Source organism: Pteronotus mesoamericanus, unplaced genomic scaffold (assembly GCF_021234165.1).
Source record: "Pteronotus mesoamericanus isolate MK-2021 breed Mesoamerican mustached bat unplaced genomic scaffold, CSHL_Meso_final contig_181, whole genome shotgun sequence".
Taxonomy (NCBI): Eukaryota; Metazoa; Chordata; class Mammalia; order Chiroptera; family Mormoopidae; genus Pteronotus; species Pteronotus mesoamericanus.
This window is the reverse complement of record NW_026555077.1, coordinates 5,333,210-5,356,164: the sequence shown is the minus strand read 5'-3', so window position 1 is coordinate 5,356,164 and position 22,955 is coordinate 5,333,210. Positions and strand designations below refer to the sequence as shown.

Here is a 22,955-nt window from a genome sequence, read left to right as displayed (position 1 = left end):
TAATTTTCTTAATATAGTATCAAGTACCAATACCTGCAAATGTTGATATGCTGTTACGTATCAACAAGTCCGACTAATTCACAATTTAATATCATATATACTACATAATCGAAATTTTCAATCTTTCACAGCACATTAACAAAGTTACTAGAAAAACTGGATTACCACAACATAGATGTTACAGAGTGCACAAAATTCTGACAGGGAGAGCCAAGATCAAGGAGTGGTTTTCTTTAGGAAACAACTCTACCAAAAATATGAGAATCGAAGTAATTTAAAATGTTCAAGACATAGTAAATGCACGACTGACTCCAAATTGCCATTTAGTATGCTTTGTATTATAGGATATAAAAACTACCCCCATCTATGGAATGTTAAGCTGACACCCAAGACAACCAAAGCCTCCCATATTCAATATCCCACTATTTTCTGGTTGTACCAAAAAATAAACAACCAGCAAATGATTTCACCTCTTTAAAAAAATCATTTACACAAAAAAAAATGGGATGAGGTGGAATTCCCTCCTTCTTAAAAATGTTTCTAGAGCTACTAAAAAACTTGCATTTACAAAATAGTTGATAAAAATATTCCTCTGGATTGTACAAGAAGGGAGACAGGGACCACTGATAAGACATGATATATGATATTAATCAGACTTGGCTTCTTTATCTCCTGCTTCATCTGAGGCTGGACTCTCCTCGTTTTTAGACTCCCCGTTTTCCGCAGGTAGATCTTCCTTAGGTTCTTGGTTAGCCACTTCAGCCTGTTTTCCCTTTGCTCCCCTTTTCCCTTTTGTTTGTACTTTTTTGTCTGCAGATTTATCCTCTCCTACCGCCTTTTTTGGCTTGGTTTCCTCTTTCGCAGGAGCAGGTTTAGCTGACAACCTCGCAGATCTCCTCTTGGGCTCCTCCTTCGCCGCCCCCTCGGCGGAGTTGACCTTCCTCTTGGGCGTCGTGGCGGCGGGGCCGGCGCGTGCAGGGTGCCTAAGGGCCGCGGCGCGGAGCATCTTTGCAAATCTGGGCTGTCTGGCCGCTACCTCTTCTCCCGCCGCCCAAACTGCTCGGACCCGCGATGAGGGCGGTGGGAGAACCGGATCTATAGTCATTCTTCTTAAGAAAATTTCTCTTCTTAGCAGAAGCATGTACACCTTAAAATCTACCAAAGCACTAAATTTTCAAACCCCTACTAATATGCATTATCCCAGAGTCTTCTCTCTGTCATCTTACTATTTCTCCATAGAGTATAACAATGCCTATTGGAGCCCTCGTCATGCATCACCATTTATCAATTCAATAAACTTTTTTTTCAGCAAACATTTTTAAGAACTTACTAACAAATATTCTTAAGAACTGAGTCTGGCTCAGCTGGTTGGGTGTCTTCGCATAAACCAAAAGGTCATGGGTTCGATCTTAATCGGTTAAGTCAGGGCACATGCCTTAATCGATCAATGTTTCTCCCTTTGCTCCCTTTTCTCCCTTTTCTTCTCCCTCCCTTTATCCTCTCTCTAAAAATAGATAAATATTTTCTTTAAAAAAAAAAAAAGAACTTAGTCTGTGCTACATTAGGAGCTCAGATTACAAAGACAAGTAAAACAGTTCCTACTCTCAAGAAAAACATGGTGTAGAGTTCATGGTCTAGCAGGTGAAATAGTTAGTCTATAGTTTACATAGCGGGGGAGATAGGTAGATAACAAGAAAATTAGAACTCACTGTCACATAATCAAGCACTGAATGCTACGACAACCCAAGGGAGCAGCCACTAATTGAGACTGAGGGAATCAGAAAAGGATTCCAAGAGGAGGTGAAGAGTCACTGAGTCCTAGAGAATGAGCAGGGTCTAACCAGGAAAAAGAGGGTAATTCAGGCATGTGTAAAGGCACAGAGGCAGAATGGGTCATGACGTGGAGACTTACTACAAGGAGTTCTATTAGGCTAACGCATACATAGAGTTAGGGTGGGGATGGACAATGGTGAAAGACTGCACTAGAGAAGGAACAATAATAACGTTTCAAATTTTATTACTGAAAATTTAGCATATGTTAGTGATTACACTAAGTCCTTGATATCCGAGTGTATGCTGACAAAAAAATTGAAGGGGAAAGAACTATTCTTACCCTCCTCCTCCAATTCACAGTTAAAGAAACAGAGCCCAGTGAGATTAAATAACTTGCCCAACATCTTATATTTTGCAAGTGGCTAAGATACATTCCAAGTACAAGTTCTGAACGCAGAGCTCAGGCTCGTCTGCTAATCATGAATGGATCTTTATGCTCCACTAAGTAATTTAAACGTCACCTTCAAGAGCATGGGAGGCCAAGAAGAATTTGAGGCAAGAGAATGACATGGTCAGTTTTGCCCTTTAAAAGTATGGCCCAAGTTACTGGGAGAAAGAAGTGAGGCTAGATGTGAGTGGGAACCCTGCAGTTGTACAGTGGTCAACCTGCACGGCCATATTTAATGCAACTGCACTTCGGAGGGGATTACAGTAATCCAGATGTAAAATGTATGAAGGGTGGAACTAAATAAAGAAGGGCAGTGACGCAGAAGAGAAAGGGTCCTAATGCAGGGCTCTTAATGATGTGGAATAACTGGGGTTGATGGTTGGTTGGATAACAATGATGTCGCAGAGGGAGCAGTCAAAAGGAAACTGGGTTTTTTTGTCAGTATCAGTAAATTGGAACTACATTTTATTTATTTATTTACTTATTCATTCATTCATTTTTTATCCTCACCCAAGGACATTTTTTCATTGCTTTTAGACAGAGAGGAAGGGAGAGAGAGAAACATTGACGCAAGATCGGCTGCCTCCTGAAAGTTCCCAGACCAGCAATCTAACCCACAACCTAGGTATGTACCCTGACTGGGAATCAAACCTGCAACCTTTTGCTTAGAGGATGATGCTCCAACCAACTGAGCCACATCAGCCAGGGCAAGACTACATTTTAGAATCATCCATCTTGTTCAGTTCTGGGTTAAACTAAGCCAAAACTTGTGTAAGAATTGGAAAGTGACATCAAGCAGCAGCCAATATGCTCTGAAGGTTGTTGTGGTTAGAGGTGAGGAAAGCCAGATGCAGAGATGCCAGCAGGTGCCAGTCTGTCCTGGCTCTTCCCCCCTCTGCCCCTTCTTCTCTTCCAGCTCTTCTTCCCCTATGCCCACCCTGCTGACCTGCAGCAGCCCACCATCAGGTGCCTGACAGCAAACCCACAGGTAAGAGCTAGCACCAGGTGGCAGCCTTCCATGGGCGTCAGCACCAGCCCCTTCTGTGGCTCCTCTCAGCAGATTCCCCTGGAGCGCTCACTTAATTGATGCCGGTGCTTCAGGACAGTCACTTAACGACTGCCCTGATCTGCCAACTCTCATCCCGGACCCCCTACTTCTGCTTCAGTTTTTGATCTCAGCATGGTTTTTTGTAGCAATTGAAAAGATGAGTCTAAAATTTACCTAGAACTTCAAAGGTTCTATTATAGTCAAAGAGTTTTAAAAAGAACAGAATTGGAAGACCTGCACCATTTGATGTCAAGACTTATTATAAAGGAATCTATAACAGAGCTGTAAAGAAGGACACCCAAATTATAGAGGGGCAAAATATTTGGAAGAATTGTTGCCTGAGATACCTGGGAAAGCAGACCACATGCCTATTGAGTCTCTAACTCGGGGAGAAATGGTTGTCCGCCGGAGAATAACGGCGGGCTCGCTTTTACTTTGTTTCAGGTGAGGTATTACAGGAGATGAGCTCAGGAAATAATTGGCTACTTTGCAAGCAGAGATTGAGGATCCAGAAATTGGGGGCCCAACTCAGAAAACTGTACAAACGCTATGCACTGAAATGACTGGGAGAACAGCCTTGTCTTTTTTTCTGGAAATGTTCATATCCAGGTAAACTCCATGCCCAAAAGACGTGCTGAAAATCTAAGCTCAAGAAATACCTGGAATTTCTTTGGAATTGGGCTTCTAACAACTAATATTTATGGAGGTGGAGGGGAAGGCACTGTAAGCCAGACTTTTCTAAGAGACAGGTAGGTACTCAAAGATTTGGTATGCTTGGTTACTGGTGTCCTTGGTAGGACCTTCTGCTCTCTTTAATTCTGTCACTTTATTATAGCTTAATCTTCTTAAGCCCTACTTGGGATCATTCAAAATTCTAGGAAACACTTTAGATTGTTGGACTTAGACTTAATTCTGAAAATTCTTTTCATAGGTGCAAAATGCTTTATTTTATTGGTGTCTTCTTTCCCAGTGCCTTTTAAATCCATGAGTTGCTACTATATGTTCTTGGAAGAATTATGTCAATGTTACTGAATTCTGTTCCCATATCAATTTGACTTCATTCACTTATTGGCTATGGCGAGTTTGCTGGTATAACTAGATAGATTCTTGGGATATTACTGGCTTTGTTCTACCTTATTTTAAAGTTTTTGGATATCTGAGAACTTTCAGACAGGTTTTGTGAATATTTTTTACACAGCCACATTTTGTACTGACTTGTTCAGATGTAGATGATATTTGTTCCATACGCTGAGCTGAATGTCAGCTTTTTCCTCCCATCTGTCAGCCTATATTTTCCAAAGAATGTATTACCTTATGGTATTACAGTCCATGTCTCATGTGCAAAACTATGATTTCAGACCATATAAATATTTAAAATGGGAAGAGGGGCTACTTCATTACACCTTCAAATATAAATCAATCTTTGGGTTACAATGACTATTGCTGAAGGCATTAGGGTAGACTGCAGTGCTAAAAATTAAGGAAAATCTTTTCCAAATGTTTTTGAATACTAGAATAAGATTTAGGTATGTATTTCAACTTTTTAAATTAAATGAGTGAAAGAAAACAGTGCTTTTAAAAATAAGTTGTATTCAACCTAATGTATATGTGAACATTTTTCTCCCCTAATTACTTGACAGATAATTGCAGTATAAAATTATAAATGTGTTTTCTTATTAATGATACCAAAAGCAGCAACTATATATGGTGCTACTAAGATTCTTCCTGTGAAATCCTCCCTGATTCCAGTGGGATGGGCTTTCTACCTCCTCTGAAGTCCATCATCTCTCTTTGTCACTCAGGCAGTTACCACTCTGCCTTGCATCACAGCTATTTTCTGGCTTGCTGGTCTCGCCTGATCTCCACTCTAAACTGCAATCCCGCCCCTTGGGGATGCTGACTCTGTGCACACCGGTAGCCATTGCACTTCTTGGTCCAGACCTTAACTGTTGGGTAGCATATGATGTTTTCTCATAGAAGGATGGCAATTTTGTAAGAGGATTCGTGATAATTAACAAGAAAAATAAAAATAGTGCTTAGTTGTATTGCAAAAATTAAGACTGTCCAGTGGGCCAATATTTTAGCTTACTGATTAGAAGAAATTAAAATCCAATTTCTCCAAGTTTTCTTTACTGCAAAACTATTTTTATAGAAGAAACTCAATTAAATTTGAAAATGTCATATCAGTGTTTTCTCTTAAACAATCCAGTGAGAAGAAAATGGGCAGTTTTTTCCCTTTCTAATATCAGTACCATTAGCAAATGGTATCAACATTAGGGATGTACCATTAGCAGGTGAGTGGGGAGGAAATATTGATTTTCTATAGTGTTCCCACACTGGTGATAAGAGAACTGGAAGCTAAAACATGGTGACAAATCACTATTCAGTATGAAATGATCAAAGTCAAAAGTAGGAAAGATCCATGTCAACAAAATGTTGAATTATACTGAATGTGTTCACTAAAATCTGGAATATAATAAAAGAGATACATGCTTAAAGTTTAAGTGAGGACAAATTTAGGGTAAATAGAAATATATACAGGTTTTTAAAGGGGTAGACTTTAGGTAATCATTAACTTAAGAGACAAATGCAGATAAGAATAAAAATATAAATAAACAATGGATAATATCTCCATAAGTTTATTGATAGTAGAGAGATTTTTGTGGAAGTAGTCACCAACTAGATTCTGGGGTTCTTCGGCCACTGTAATTATTATAAGGAGATGCTGAATACATATACACAGCAAACCTTGTATGTGGAGTATACAAATGATACATATGTACTCCTATTTGATGTAAATACAGATGATTTATTGATGAGCAACAAAATATTCAGTTTGGAGAAGCCAAACAGGCTGATCCAGTAGGGACACACTATGTGGAAAGAGCCACAGAGGGAGGGAGAGGACTCTACTGATTTTCCAGGGCATGTGATCAGTGGGAGAGGTCATGGCAGAAGCCCGGGCTTTGAAAGGCCCCGCGCAAAAAGAGAGACGGGTATACCGCAAGCAAGATGGCATAATGTTGTTTTGTGAGCAGCAGAACCTCTCAGATCTTCAGGAAAGTTACCACATTCACATAGTCAGGTTAAATTTTTTATGGAAAATGTTTAATGGGCTGAGCTTCTGGATTTGACCCAGGGCTCATCCCGAACAGCAAGACAGTGGAAGTAAAGAGAAGTATGAGGAACTGAAATGTAGGAAACTCAAGGAAACATGAGTAGCACATTGCTTGTTACCGGCCCTGGACGTGGCGGTCTAGCCTAATTTAATCTGATCTTGGGGAACCTGGGAGCTTTGGGTAATATCTGAGTTTGTTATGTAAATTCACTTAAAAGTGTCCCTGAATCCTTAGATGTTTTTGTCATTATGTGTTTCCTTGGTTGATGGAAGCATGCAAAAATAAAAGTCTTACATCTAAAAAATCAGTCTTGATACTATGAGAATTCAGACCACTATTTTCAGAAAATTGGCCCGTTAAGATTTATGTCAAGGTCACAAGTTGTCAGCTTCATCAGAGAGAAAGGGCTGAGCAGGGTCCCCTGCAAGACTGTGAGATACCACGTAGGCCACAATGCATCCCGGCCCTACAAACTGGTGCTCTGTAAGTTTTTGAAGTTTAAAAAAAGAATGGATATTTAGAGAAAAGCAACTTAGCAGAAGGGAATAAAAGACAAAAGAAACTCATGTGATGTTCAGGCGTGTGAAGAGGTTTTGTTACAGGATTATGGGTCACTGACGCTGACTTCAAGACCTGATTGTATAATCAAAGAAGTAGAGTTTACAGGAAAGCAAGTTCTCAAATCACTACTGTATTCACATTTCTATGGTAAGAGCTAAATTTCAGTAAAAGAGTATTGCTTTTAGTCACTTCTTTTAATGAAAGCCATTTAACAAAGCCATTTCAGAGCTATGAGAACATGAAAATCATGTGTAGTTTTCTTATCTCATTTATAACAAGAATTAAAGTTCAGTCAATGCTCTAACTTGCAGAGACACCCCTAACTTAATAAAGAACTAGATGTTTTGCATTGAAAAAAGCAACTGGCTCTTTTTCTTTCTAAAAAAAAATTTATTAATTTTTTATTAATATTTTTAATAATAAATTTTTATTAAATAAAAAAATTTAATATTTTCTAATAATTTTATTTTTTTTTTATTTTTAATAATAAATTTTTATTTTTTTCTTTTTTATAATTTTTTATATAATATTTGGGCTTTGTTTTCACCTCAGAAAATCTTTTTGGAAACACATACACACAGGTTTTTGTCAATCTCAGTTCCAAGTAGAAATGCAAGGTCAGCTTCACTTTATGTGAAGCATTACAGGAATTCTGATGCAATCAGAGGTCACACACTCCTTCAAAACCACAGAACCCTCTCCTAGATACAAATATAGCAATTCAAAAGTATTTTCACTTAATATAGTGAAAATATACCTATCCTGGGAAGAAACCCAAACGTTTTATAATCAATATATATAAACCACCATTTATATAAAGCTGTCATCTCAAAGTTTTCAGAGCAAGAGCAAAACTCTGGCTTAGGAACTTTACATCTGAGAAAAGTGCCTAAAGATCCTTCAAACTCCTTTATTCTGTCTGAAAGAATAAGCACAGCCAATTGTGTAGACACACAGTCAGTTCACTAGAAAGTACATATAGAAAAAGAGATTTCATTACAACTGAGGTGTGGTCAGAGAAGAATGAAAATCATTAACCCCAGGGTTAGAAATCACCCCAAAATTTTCTAATCACTCTTACTAATTAAATCATAAAATCATAGAATCTTAGGATTGGAGGAGGTAACAAACCATCTAGATTCCAGGGCAAAACACTTCATTAGACACATGACTATCCATATTTTGTTAATTCTTTTTTTATGATTAATGAAATCTATTTGGAAACCAGCAATAAAAAAAAAAAAAAAGCCTGACTTTAGCATTTTTAAAGTTACTGGCAATTTTACTTCCAGCTTGAATTTAAAAAAAAGAAAAAAAGAAAAAAAACTTGCCAAAAACCAATAAAGTACAGTATGAAACATTTAGGAAGCTGGTTATTTGGAGAATTCAGATACGTGTTTACATCTCTACTTCATCAAATGTGAAAGCCATGGATGGTCACAGCCTGGGGCCCTGCTGGTTCTAGTGCTCACAATGGGATCCCTGTTCCAATAACAAAGGTCAGCTGCTTATCCTTCAGGCTCTATTAAGGCCAATAGTGGCAGGTGTTTTATTATAAAATTTGTCTATTTCTTTACATTAGCTACATACCACAAGGTGACTTACTTTCCCACTGGAGTCAAAGAATTTGTTTAAATGAGGTTATAGATGCTTAACACTTTCTCAAGCTTATTTCCACTACTTAGTTCGATTATCTAAGTCCCTTCATTTAACAGTGAACAGGAAAGCCCCAAATGAGATTTTTCTGGAGAATTATCTACTGTTTGCCTGGGAAACTGGATTTAAAAAATATGTCCTCCTTTAGCTCTGAAAATTTATCACATCTCTGAGATAAAGCAAAGTATGAAAAAAAAAAACCCCACAAATTTCATCCATGTAACCTTGATTTTCTGGGATAATCCAAATTTCATGTATTAAAATGTAGTATTAAGTGCCAAATAAGAGAGGTTTAGTTAAATAAATTGTCATATATCATAAAATGGGCAATTATACAACCATTTAAAAGATGTGTAGAGGAATCTGAAATGGAAAATGTAAGACATGTTTAGCTTAGAAGCTAAATTAGAAAACTTTATTAGTATACAATCCTGATTTTGTAGAGACAGGGTAAAGGACTGAAAAATGTACACCAAAATAATAATTGTAGCTCTATTAAGATAAAATTGTGTGCTTTTTATCTTTCCTTTGAACTTTTCCATATTTTCTAACTTTTCTGTAGAAAGTGTTATTTATCAGATTAAAAATAATTTTAACAAGAAAATATAGTCACTATTGTTCACTTAGCAAAAGATACCTGAAAAAGTAAAAGTTGCCATGTTTTCTACGAGCTTCAGTATAAGCATTTTTCTATAGTCTTTGAATTCATTCTTAACCCCTTTTTCTAGTCCAATCTGTATTACTTCCTATTGCTGCATAAGAATTTGCCCCAAAACTTAGTAGCATAAAAACAATGCATTAATTATCTCACGGTTTCCATGGATCATGGGCACAGCTTATCTGAATCCTTTACTTCGTGGTCTCTCAGTCAATGGGCTGGCCTATGATCTACAGGCTCATCTGGAGGATCAACCAGGGAAGGATAGACCTCCCAAGCTCACTCAGTGGTTGTTTGGAGTATTTAGTTCCTCACAGGCTGTTAGACTAAAGACCTCAATTCTTTGCCAGCTGTTGGCCAGAGGTTTCTCTTTTCCCTTGCAATGTGGGCCTCTCCCACACAGCTTGCTTCATCAAAACATGGAAACCAAGAAGACAGCAGAGAGGATCTGTTTGCAAGATGGACGTTAAAATATTTTGTCACTCAATCACAGAAGTAACAGCCAATCACCCTTGTCATAGTCTATTGTCTAGAACTAAGCCAGTAAGTGCAGCCCACACTCAAGGAGAGAAGATTAGACAATGGCAGAAACACCAAGTTGGGGGATTATAGGGAACCATCTGAGAAGTCGGCCTCCCACTTCATTCTTTCCAATTAGCCCGCTTGTAATTTCTCTGGTGTACCTTTAAATCAGTTCTCTTTACATCAAATGTCATTATTTACAGTCTATAAATTTATAAAACTACATATAACAAAATTCAAGTTTTTTGTTTTATACTTTAAGGTTTTTAGATAAAATAAATAACTTAAGTGTCATATTCTTGTGATAATAAATTGATGGTTTTTTTGGTATGTGTATGTCTTTAAGGGATTTTGTATTTTTTTTAATGATAAAAAGAAACACTCTATCACCATGTTATTCATACCAGCAAGCTATTTTAAGAACCTAAATATTCAATGTATAGAGAGAGAATAATATTTAATCACTAAAGTCATGTTCTAGAAGAACATTTATGACATCAGAAACTCCTTCAATATTATTAAATGAAAAAAATCAAAACATAAGGCAATACATAGAATATATTCACAATCTGTTAAAATATATAAGTATACACCCCAAAATATTAACAATGTTTATCTTCAGGTATTAAAACCTCAAATGACTTTCCCCTTCATAATACTTTCAGAATCTGAATGACTTTCCCCTTCATAATACTTTCAGAATCTGAATATTTTATTAACATATTGATAAATTATTTTATTTATTAAATCTATATTAAATATGCTTATTATTACTTATAAATAATGAGCAATAACATTTTGTTTTCCCTCAATAAAGCAATATCTAAAATTAATATATATTTACTAAATAATACATATGACCAATATTATCCACAAATTCCTAATAGAATCTTTGAATAATCCTTACATACCAGTTTTGAAATTTAAGTATTATATATGAATTCTAAAAGATGTAGAATGCTGAGCAAGTTACAATGATCATTGTAAGTAAATATTATGATTCTGTGAGAATAGTATCTGATAAGCTTAAAAACAAAAGAGAGAATTAACACTCAAAAATCCTTCCAGATGAAATCTTTCTGGAGCATGAAATGAGTGGAGTATAAATTAATAAAATTTTTTAACAAATTCATTTTTTCTTGTACTATTTGAGTGTCTGTTATATGCAGAGAGATACCTCTTTAGGTCTAAATTCAAGTTGTTACTTTGGAAACATAAAATTTAAGTTAGCATGAAACATTTTCTGTTTGCTATACTGAATCATTTTAAAATGTCTAATAGTATTTTCTAACGCATTTAATTTATAGGTACCTACCTTAAACTTTTGATAGAAGTTATTTGAGACTGAATATTCAGTAAACTAGTCTTCTCTATTTTTGTCACATTATGGGAAGCAGACAGAAATATTAAAACAGAATGCTCATCCACATTAAAATATCACCAAGAGCATTGCTATATTTCAATTTAGTTTCCTCCACGGCTTCTAGCAGATACAATTTATTTGCTTTAATTTTATTTTTCACCTTTTAAGGGACTAAATAGAAAGTGAAGAAAAGAAAAAATTAAAATCAAAGCTTTTTGAGGACAATGTTAGCCATGTAAAATTGTCTAATCAATCTTTTTTCATAAATGTTATCAATTTTACTATATCCTTCATGCCTTTATTTTTATATAGCCACTGTCTTCTTTCTGAATAATATTCCTTGTTGAGTGCAGAAATTATACATAATCATGATAGAAAAGTTGGAAAATAGACAAAGGCACAAGGAAGAACACACAAGTTGCCCACAATTTCACTACCCAAATTTTATGTTGTTAAAGTTTATAAACATTAATTGTCTATAATGTTCAAAACAAAAGTGAAAATACCTATTATAGGAATGACTGAACTAGTGCCTCAACAATCAAATTATCAGGGATGGAATTGTACTAATTAAGAGTCAATGACTAAAATAATTAAAGGATAATAAACATTCACTTAGATCAGTTCTTAGCACAAATAAAGGAAAATATCACTACCATTTAGCATTGCTTGTAAAATCCAATTTGGAAAGTAAACATGTAATTCATTGAGAAGATGCTGTAGTGTGGACCAGAGAAAGCAGAAAAGCCACTTACTTATTTAGGTCAATTAATAGCCTACTGGTTTCTTGATGTAATTTGTCTATTTCCTTTGCACTGAGATAGTCTATAATAATGAAGCAAGTCTAATAAAATTATTTCAAGTGAACCACCACTTGTAGAGGAAGAAAGGATTTTCTTAAAGGAAAAGTAAGAGAATTAGAATATTTCAATTACCCAGTCAGGAAAGTAAATACAAATGAAACAAAAGCATAGCATATGGTTGCCCTCTCACTGGGTCCCAGACTAAAAGCAGCCCTGATACGTGCCATATCCCAAAGAGAAATGCAGAGAAAGGATTGTACCAACAAGCTGCCTCACACCACACAACTCAACAACTTATCTGTGAATCTCACTTTCATGTCATGTCTTTGAGAAGAAAATCTTCTAATGTCAATGATTTTGTCTGAGGGCAATGGAGCCTGCTTGGGTGGTATTGTTTTATTTTATGTCCAATATTTCACTGACATTTACATAAGCCTCAATAAAAGAGGTTAGCTATTTATTATTCATTAAACTACTGATTTTATTTAAAAGTAGAAGCATGACAGCATAGATAAAGGAAAGAATAGTCTACCAATCCAAAGAAATATAATTTGCATCATACCAAAAAGGCTGGATAAATTTTTGTGAATTAGGGAAGCAAGTTGGGTTCGTCTGACTTAAATATAGATTATTTTAGTAACAAATATTGTGGATTGGCATGCTCAACATTGATTCCAATTTCCCTGTGTTATCCTTCTGATACTATAGTGGCAATAAAGTTCCCCCCTCCTCCAAGTTCCCTTGTAGCTAGGGGTTCTGGGTATGATTTAAGCTCTGCCAATCGCATGCACTCAAGACTTGAATTCAGAACTCAGTTCACGGGGTGAGAGGGAGGTCATGTGGTATCATTTGTGCTGCTGCAGACAGAGCAAAATTGTTGGCCCCAGAGTTGGTACTGATTCAGCAGAAGCAGCTTTCTGACCATGGTAGCAGCTCCTTTAGCAACCTGGTTGGGCAGCGAGGCTTTGGGAATTCATCCTGGTGTGTCTGCCTCCTCAGTTTAGAGTCATCTCTTGAGTCCTTCAGACAATTCTGGGGCCTATCTAATAGCCTACATACAATACATCACTTTCTTCTTAAAACAGCTGCAGCAGATTCTGTTCTCCATAACTGAATCCTGACTAAAAGGATGATTTTTATAAAATTCAGCTTAGAGTGACTCAGGGACAATGAGAATCCCAGATCATTAATCAGCAGAGATGCTCTCTTTGGGCAATTGTGACTGCTGCTCAAAATCAGTTGTGCTCTTGAAGAAGTGACACATAATCCTCCAGATCTGCAGAAAATGAGCAAAGATAGACTCCTGTGACTGTCAGGAGACATGGTCTCTCACGGGCTACTGAAATCCAAGTCCAACATTTGGTTGGAATAATTGTTTCCAACTAGGAGAAATTTGCCACACCTCATAAAACACTGTGGCCAGAGAAAATAAACAGTAGTGCAAAAATGAGCCACAGCTCAGCTATGTTAAGGGATTTAACAATAGTTTAATGTCCATTTATCATCTAATTGTCCATGCTATCCCTGAAATGAATTACTAAGCTCCAGAGATTATGAGATCCTTATTAAAGCAACATGAAATATTTTGGACATTAAAATAAGATTACTGCTTAAAGCAGGGCCTTTCAGCAGGTATAAGAAAGGGAAATTCTCTAGAAGCTACTGACTCACCTCTCCATTGACTTTTACATCTCTACTGTTGTCTGTGAGCCACTATTATACTATGACCAGTTATAAACATTAGAGAAAAAATTTTGAGTTGATGGTGTTGATTTGTGATTCAGCTGCTTCTCTCAGGGGCAGCTCTACCTCATACAGCATCAGGAAATCATCCCTATAGACCCTGGATATAAATTGACAAGATCAGTCCAAAAGAAAGCAGTTGTATGTTATAATTATAGGAAAAATATTACAATTCCAACTTTGAAAACTCTAGTTTCTAATAAATGTCATTTAACTATAGCTAATAATTCTTTCAAGTAACATCAGGTGATTATAGAGCTAATGTATAATAAATAAAAGGAAAATAGCCTATGATAAGTACAAAGCCTCAAAAGTATGGGTAAAGTACTTAAATGTGAAAACCATCAGAGAAGAAAAGTTAATTGAAATGACATCTGTTGAAACAATAATATATGAATCAATATTATCCACATAATATTAACTACTAAATGCAAAGAAATTCAACTTGTTTTATTTATTCAGGCAAAGGACAAAAAAGTTCAAAATTAACTGCTTGCTTGAAACTTATTTAAAAGTTTTGAAGTCAGAATGAGGTTTTAAAATTTTTAATGTACCTATTTAATTTTATGCTTGTTATGAAGCCATCTATAACTTCACAGGATATTAACCATAATCACCTCTGAGTACTTCAGTGTTCAGTCATTTCTTTGCCTCACAAGTCTAGGGCAACCTTGGTTGGTTTTGTAGAATTAGTCATTTGCTCTGAGTACTCCCCACGACCACATGATATAATCCCTAAGATTCTGAGGAGAAGCTATCTGGATATCAGAGACACTTTAGCTGTGGAGAGGCTATCCTCAGTGGGATCACAGGAGCTCAAAATCAGACTGAACAAGTCAGAACAAATACAAGAATATAAAATATAACTAACTAGCTGTTCAGGGTCTGGTAGACTTGAGGCAGCAGCCAGGGCAGGCAATACTACCCATTGGTCAGCCAAGGTAGATTTTCTTTTAAATTGCCTAGTGAATTCACTTCTATCATATTGGGTGACAAGGTAGTGGAGAGTGGGGATGTCTCCTTCTAATCAGTAACATAAGATTTAGATTACCTGGAGGAATCTTTCTGGAAGCTAATTAACTTATTTTAAAAGATTAAACCAAGGTGATTAACAATGAAATTATCAAGAAAGTCAAAAAAGAGATCAAAGACATACTCCATAGAATTTTAGAATGATCACTCTTAAAAATGTGTCACCTGTCTCTATTTCATCAGTATAATATCTTACTTCAGAATTTCTCCAGATGTCATTTAAATAGGAATTCAAAAACATGTCCTGATTACAATGACTATTTGGTTCACTGGCATGGAGCATGATTTAATTCATTTTTAAATCCCACAATTACAAATAAGATTATTTTGGATTTAATATTGAGGGAAGTCTCACAAATACTCCCTATTCATTAACTCAAAAGTTAATATGTTGAAACTGACCACACTTATGTATAGAAAAGAATTGAGAAGGGAATATATTCAGGGAATTTATAATCATCTCTATAAACTCACCCCTTCAGAATATAAATTAGAGATTTATCCAGAAATGGGCCTTCTGAGGCAATATCACTTTCCAACTCATTTCTCAGAACTCAAAGGTCCTAAGACCTCTAAAGGCTTAAAAATGGTTAATGATGAGATTCCATGGTTCATGAAACATCAAATGCTAATGACATTTTCAAACAGTAAATGACACACAGAGCATTTGATAACAAGCTGTTACTTTATAAAATTTGTTTCACACTATTAAAAAAAAAGTTTAAAGAACACAGCAATCACCCTTTAATAGTTTTCTGAACCATAAACTACCCAATAATGACTCCAGAAGCAAAATGTCCACAGCTGAAGTCAAAACAATTAAATCATAAAATAATTTTAACCAGCTTTGAAGGCTTTCTGAAGCCAGTATTCACTCTCCAAAAAATGGTCAGAACTTTTCTTTTCTTAAGTTTTTTTCTTAAATCTAGAAAAAAACTTATCATGCCAGTGATTACAATTTTTAAAATATCCAGGCAATTATTACCAATTATAATTTGTTTAACCAAAAGAACCATTGAAATCCTTCAGCATGTGGTTTCTAACCTAAAATTTCTCACTTAGCCGTTTAAGTTGACTTGTTGGCCTGACCTTGCAGAGTGTCCCCCTTTACTCAGGCTGAGGAGAGCGGTTAACTGAATCTCTAACCCGGTTCTCCAGCCTTTAATCCCCTCCACAACATTCTTCAGCTGAGTGACTCAGTACATTGCTCTGGTAAAGTATTAACAGGATCAATTTTGAAGTGATTTCAGGACTTAAACTCAAAACCCGATTCAAATCCTGCCTTTGCCACTAACCAAGTATGTGCCTTGGAGCAAGTTATTTAATTTTTCTCATCTTGTTTCTTTATCTCTAAAATGGGGATAATCATTACCTACCCCAGAGGTTGCTGAGGATTCGGTGAGTTGATCCTCAACTGCACACACAGTAGACACAACGAATATTGGTTTAAATTCCTCATCAATAATTTTTTTTTTAGTACCTAATGTATCCCAGACTCCATGCTACATGCTGGGGATTCAATGGTAAGAAAGACATAAACAATCTTACCCCCAAGAAGCCAATATTCAAATGGGGAATATAGAATAAAAAAAGCTAATAAAATAATTACAAATAATGATGTGTTAGGTGAAAATAGACAAGGGCTGAAACCAAACTTACAATAAGGGAGGGAGAAGGTCACAAAGGGCTTCTTCGAAAAAGAGGCATTTATACTAATAACTGAAAGAGGACAAGGATCTGACCAAATAGGAAGAAGAGTGTTCAAGGCAGAAAAAAAATAGCAAGTGAAAAAGCTCTGAGAAGAGCTTAGAAGTGAAAAGAAAGTTCAATGTAAACTAGGGCCTATTGCAATGAGGCGGGCAGGGCTTTGAAGCCACTGTACCCAGCTCCGAGAAGAGTGATGTGATTCCATTAACAAGAAGCACAAAGGGTCGTTTGTCCATGTCCCAGTCCGGGGTCTTGCCCTAGTTCAGTTTAACCTCCCTGGTACAGAGCAAACGTTTCCCCCATTCCAGCAGATATCCAAAGGACCGCTTCTCTTTTCTAAGTTTTATTTATGTAGGTCATATCATTGCACAAAAGAGCCTGGGAGTAGCCACTGAAATAAGCCAGTGGTTTGGGTTAATGGGGTGACACTCCTGCTGGACAATAACAAGCAAAACGGCTGACAAACAAATTCTCACCAAGCATCGATGATAGAAACAAACAGCGGGTAGGAGATGCTGGTTCCATGACAGCTGGCAGGCTCTGGTCAATGACTCAAGCTTCCACAATGGTCTTGGGTGGTCAGACAACACCTCTCACTGTGGGTCTTCCTGCCTCTGTGCCATAGTGAGAGATCAGGAATCTTTAGAAGTCTTTGGTTGCTGTGGGTCTAAACATTCCGTCTAGCCACAATGTGCAAGTTCTTCCTCTTGCCTTCTCCTTCCTCCTAGTTCTTTCCTAGTAGACTCTGTGAGCCCATTAGTACAACAGACCATCCCAAATCTAGCAAGTCTTCCCTAAAAGACCAAAAGAGCTTAATGTCAAACCCTTCCAAAGAAGAAAAAAATGAGACAGACAATTTCATTTTACAGAAAGATGAACACTCATATCCTTCAATAAACATTTTTAGAGCATTTTTGTTACCATGTAAAATATAAATTAGATGAGGGCAGGAGTGAAAGAAGGGAGAGCAATGCAGAGCCTGCAGTAGCAGCCCTGATGAGAAGCTAGGTGTGCAGTAAACAGACGACAGGAAACTGGAAAAAAGTGGATGTACTTTTGAGGCATTTTTGAAGATACAATAAAAAGGACTTGCTGCTGAATTAGATGTGGTAGGTGAAGCAGCAATGAGGTGAATTATGATACCACTTCCTGTCAGAAAAAAAAAATTGAGGAAAATAAGACTTTTAAGGAAAGGCTGAAGTTTAATCCTAGGTGTGTTAAAGTTTTGACACACCAAGTAGGGATGTCAAGAAAGTAGTTGAATATCTAAGTATAGAGCTCAAAGGGGAGATCCAAATGGGAGATATATATTTGGGCATTGTAAATATGAAGATGTTTAAAGCCATAGGAATGGATGAGTCGCCTGAGCAGAGAGTAGAGTCGGGGATAAAAACTCAGATCCAAGGCCTGAGGAACCCCATGGAGGGAGGTTGGGTAGAATCGAAAGAGGCAGGAAAGGAAGGAGTGGAGAGGAGGGAAGGACACTGAAGGAAGATGGCTACAGTGTTCCCATTAACCTCCTCCCAAAGCTAAAGTATGCCATGATTGTTCCTCTATTCTTTAAATGTACAGGATTTTATTTTCTCTTATTTTTCCAGTGCAGAAGAGGAAGTTTTCTTTTTGTTTAATGCAGAACAAAAGCTTTGATTTATTTCATTTTTATATTTCTGTTTACTTTTCACTGGAAAGCTATTAAAATCAAAATTAAAACAATCATGTTATTTTTATAATAACTTATCTGAACAATAAGGGGTTAAAAATTCTAACTTTTAGAGAAACCACTTTTTCAATGCTAAATTAATTCATTGGATCTATAATATTTTAAAATCATAAACATTATTTTCCCCATATTTTTAGATGACACATAGGATGATTTTTAAAAATCATGTTCAGCACTTTACCACTACATGAAGGGACCTAGCTAAGAAAACATCTACACAAGGAGGATTCAAGTAGCATTTTTACAAACTTAGCCTTTCTCTAATCAAAACTCCATATTGCTTTCCACAATGGCTGCATTAATCTGCATACCCACCAACAGTGCATGAGGTTCCCTTTTCTCTACATCCTTGCCACCACTTGTTGTTTGTTGATTTATTGACTATATCCATTCTGATGGGTGCAAAGTGATATCTCATTTTCGGTTTTATTTGCATTTCTCTGATCATAAGTAATGTTGAGCATCTTCTCATGTCTTTTGGCTGTCCGTATGTCCTCATTGAAGAAGTGTCTATTCTAGTCCTCTACCCATTTTTTTCCATTGGGTTGTGTGGGTTTTTCTGGTGTTGAGTTGTGAGTTCTTTATAAATTTTGGATATTAACCTTTTATTAGATGTGTTATTGGTGAAAATCTCTGGGAAGTCTATTTCTCTAAGATAAATTCTTCTAGAATACCAAATTACATTTAGAAAATCACCGACTTAGTGAAATTAAAATAAATCCTACAGTCATAGATAGCTTTTTCCCCTAGTACTTTACATTCATTTTTCCACTTATCTAACTGTATTAGAGATGTCTTTTATGTATTGGTTTAGAGTTCTTGAAGTCACATCTATAATTCTACCCTAATGCTAGGCCAGGACCATCAGAAACCACGGAGTAAAGCTCCATAATTTACTTCCATTGGAATCATCTGGAGGATGTGTCAAAATGCAGATTCCTGGACCCCACCCCAAACATATGGAATTAGCAAGATATTTGTAAAGAGACATGATATTTGTATCAGCTCGATAGGGCCTTCGAACTATATCAGGGAAATAATGAATCTAAAGGTATACATAACTACCTAAGAGCTATGGGCTGATACACCTTCTCTTACTCACATTATTATTTGGAAACTACTACCTTAAAATTGGTTGAACAAAGCGGGAAGTGTCACCCTGGCTAAACCTCCATCTTATAACAGGAAGAGCTTATGACTATTTTATCCTAAAATACTGTGGCAGTGCATATCTCAAGCATTTTCACTGAATTGATAGAGAAAGTGGGGGATTTTAAAACTAAAAGACTTTAGAAGTTATACCTTCAACAAAATAAGCTGAGAAAAAAATATATCAAAGATATGTTAAAAACACACAGGCCTGTACAATCACATGTGTTATTCCCCTCATTTAAAGAAAACTAAAAGGTCTAATAATTAAAACCTCAAATCTTTATTTCATTTTCATGATAAAAACATTTATCACATTTTTAATGAAAAGGTTTTTATTTTAAGGAGTCATTTTAAATATATGAAATATAAAATTATTTTAGCTTTACAAGTAATGTACTTCTGATCAATAAATGAAGATGTATACATCTGTAAGTAGAAATACAGTAATACATTTTTAAACAATATCAAAATATAATTTACAATTTCACATATTGCTTAATAGATTTCTAAAATTTAATCTCAAAATACATTTTAAAGTATATGCTATGAATTTTATGACAAAGGAAAACTTTCTTTTTAAAAAAAAAAATGGAATATTTAACCTGTATATAGCCAATACCTTTGCATGGCACAAACCATTCAAAATATTGTTTACGTAAACCGTCTTTCAGAATTTTTTAATTTATTTTTCTATTACAACCTCAAAAAATATTTATAGCTGTGTTTGAGTCTTACAGAGACTTAATATCTCCAATTAAAATAAAGATGTCATCTCCAGTTTTGATCTTCCTAATCAATAATAACCATAAGTCATTTCTTAGAACTAGGTCTTCAAGTAATAGGTAGGGACAGGCTGTGTCATTTGTATGCTTCGCAATCTTAGAAACATTTTATAACCATGATATGTGTAAGGACTTGTAATTACTCTGACACCTCTTTTAGTTTAATTTAGTTTTAGTCAAGAAGATAATAAATGTTACACAGAGCACTAATACTTGGGACTAGGAGTTAATACCACCTCCTCCCTCTTTATTCACTCATAGCTTCTAACCTATTACTTCCACCAGAATAATAGTAATGCTATTGGTACCCATATGTTTTTAGATGTATTAGAAAGTAAGAGGGTCAATATATGATCAATCTTTTACATCTTTTTTGGATAACTGTGTTTGATTAAGAAGAACCACCATTTTGAAAACACCATTTGCAGATGAAATTCATTTTGCTACTTTGCTAGATAGGCAGCGATAACTGACCTACCAGGAAGGCTCTCAATAGACTTGATGAAGGTCTGTAACACGAACTTGGCCCTAAATAAAGCATGCTTTACTTGAAAAATATCTATTTGTTAAAGTTACAGGAAAAATATTGTGATTTAAAAAACCATTTGGAAAAATTAAGTTATCTCTATTTACTCAGCTCTATTTAGTCAGTAATATTATACTATTGGATATAGTAGAACCAAACAGACTATATATAGCAACCCCAAGGAGCTAACTGATTACTGCTTTTTTAATTGAATCCTTAAAGAGTTGTACAACATATCATTATATTTTTGAAACATCACAAAAACTCAAAATGCACCTATTTGTAACCATCAGATTGTGTACATTTTATGAGGACCAAGCTATAATCAAGGCCCACTGACCCTGATACCAATCATCATCTACATGCTCTGCCACAGAGAGGACAGACAGTGTGCTCTCTGTGTCCACGGACAGATGCCGTTTTGAAGGGAAGGAAATCGAGAATAAAATAATCATTCTCCACTGGGCCGGCCGGGGCGACTATAAAACAAGAGAAAACGACAAAAGCCTTTTGAAAACATTTAGTGTTGCCAATGAAATGGCACGTTTTTAAAACTATATGAATTGTCTTATTGTCGCAGCAGATGGGGAGCCCACACTATTAGACTGTGACAAATAAAGGGAGAGTGTGCTCCTTTTGTGCACTGAGAGTCACCAAAAGTCATAAAGTTGACAAATAGATATATTTTCAGGTAAGAGAACAAGATAAAGAAAATCACCTTACTATCAGTTTAGCAATAGAAGTAAGAGATAAAGACATTTGAAGGAAAAAAAATCTGTTAGTATTACAGCACCTGTGCTCAGCCTTCTGAAGCCCTTAAGACTGATAACTGCCCACTTAATGCTGACAATTACAGTTACCGCTGTACATGGGCATCAGCACCGCACACACCAAAGTCAAGGAGAGATCATGGTGAGCACACTCACTGTGTGAATTAGAGATTCCACAAACCACAGGGAATCAGCACCAAGTGTTGATCTTTATGCATGCCCAAAAAGGAAGAAGAAACTGAGATCTGCCAAAAATAAACAATGACTCACCATTTCAAATCTAACTTCTAGTACCAAGAAATTCATTTTGTTGTCCAAACTGTTGTCGTATGGGCCTTCTAAGTCATCCAATAACCTTCCCGTCCCTAAACAATATTAATTCTTTTTAGTGTGTGGCTTTCTAAGAGAGGAGGTATTAAAATTAATAGGCATTTGGGGACCTCTATTTAAAAAATAAAATAAAATAAAACAAGTAGCAACAAATTACAGCCTAAGCTGGATCCTGTTTTCAAATGACGGGCAAGAGCAACATTCTATAATTACTTTTTGCTACACATTAATGACTAAAACAGCGTCTGTGCAGGTTTTGGATTCATGAGACAGAATATCAGCTATACATAGCATTAAACTTGTGTGACAGGGGAGTGGATGACAGTGAAAGTTAAGTTGCGCCAGAGAACAAGACTTATTAAAACATGAGTCCAGCATAGAAGCGAGCTACTTCTGAGTTCCTGGAATACACCCCTCACAGGCTCTAATTTCTGATTACCATGACAGCACACAGCATTCTCCATCTAACACTTCAGAAAAATGCCTGGTCACACCAGGCACTGCCTTGTTACATGACTTCTGTTGAAACCATTCTTTTCCACTTCTCTTACTTCTGTAAAATGTCAAATAAAAGTGACAAGACAATCATTTGCCCTCCATTTTCTCAATAATGGAAGGTTTTAGAGGGGGTCTGTTAGAACGCCAAGATAATAGGCTAATAATATTTTCTCAATACTGCCTTCCTCCTGTATTTCCACTTGAGGGAAATCTATTTCTGACAGTATCTACTCTAAAGTTTAGAGGCTTTAAAAGTGTTGCCCTCGCACCCAAAAAGTGCTTCAAACATACTTATTTTCTGAGTAAATATCTTTTGAAAGAAAAGTTCTACTTTTCCCTGGAGTGCTTATAAAGGTTAACATAAAAAGTAGGTATAGATAGAAAAAGAAATAATGCTTTAAGAAATGTTTTACAAATATCAAGTACAAGTAATATCTACCCTATCTGCCTTTTTCACCTTACCTCCACACATGCAAACAATTACACAGCACAGTACATTTCAACAACAGGTTTTAAGAAGCAGTTGACAAGGAAGTAAAATATCAAAGTCAATCAATTCTTGTTTTACAGAGAGAAAGTAAACCATAGACATCAACAGGCTGTAGGAATCTTCCTTTACTCGGTGGATTAAAAATTAAAACAATGTTTGTAGACCCCTGAAAGGTATAATTCACATTTCATTTCCTGAACATATCCTGTTCAAGCCAGTATAACAAAATGAAGATGCAATGAAGCAAATTATAC

General features: G+C 35.9%; 1 protein-coding gene and 1 pseudogene across 1 annotated transcript; one reads left to right on the top strand and one right to left on the bottom strand.

Annotated features, from left to right (window-relative positions):
* Positions 1-552: 552 nt before the first annotated feature.
* LOC129065597 (non-histone chromosomal protein HMG-14-like) lies at positions 553-1,105 on the bottom strand. The gene has a single exon (XM_054566843.1). The coding sequence runs from the start codon at positions 1,103-1,105 to the stop codon at positions 647-649; it is 459 nt and encodes a 152-aa protein (XP_054422818.1). The 3' UTR covers positions 553-646.
* A 2,782-nt stretch (positions 1,106-3,887) lies between these two features.
* LOC129065596 (E3 ubiquitin-protein ligase RNFT1-like) lies at positions 3,888-4,684 on the top strand (annotated as a pseudogene).
* The last annotated feature ends 18,271 nt before the right edge of the window (positions 4,685-22,955 follow it).

Coding starts and splice junctions, on each gene's coding strand:
- LOC129065597 (XM_054566843.1), bottom strand. CDS start 1,105: ATGACTATAGATCCGGTTCTCCCACCGCCCTCATCGCGGGTCCGAGCA.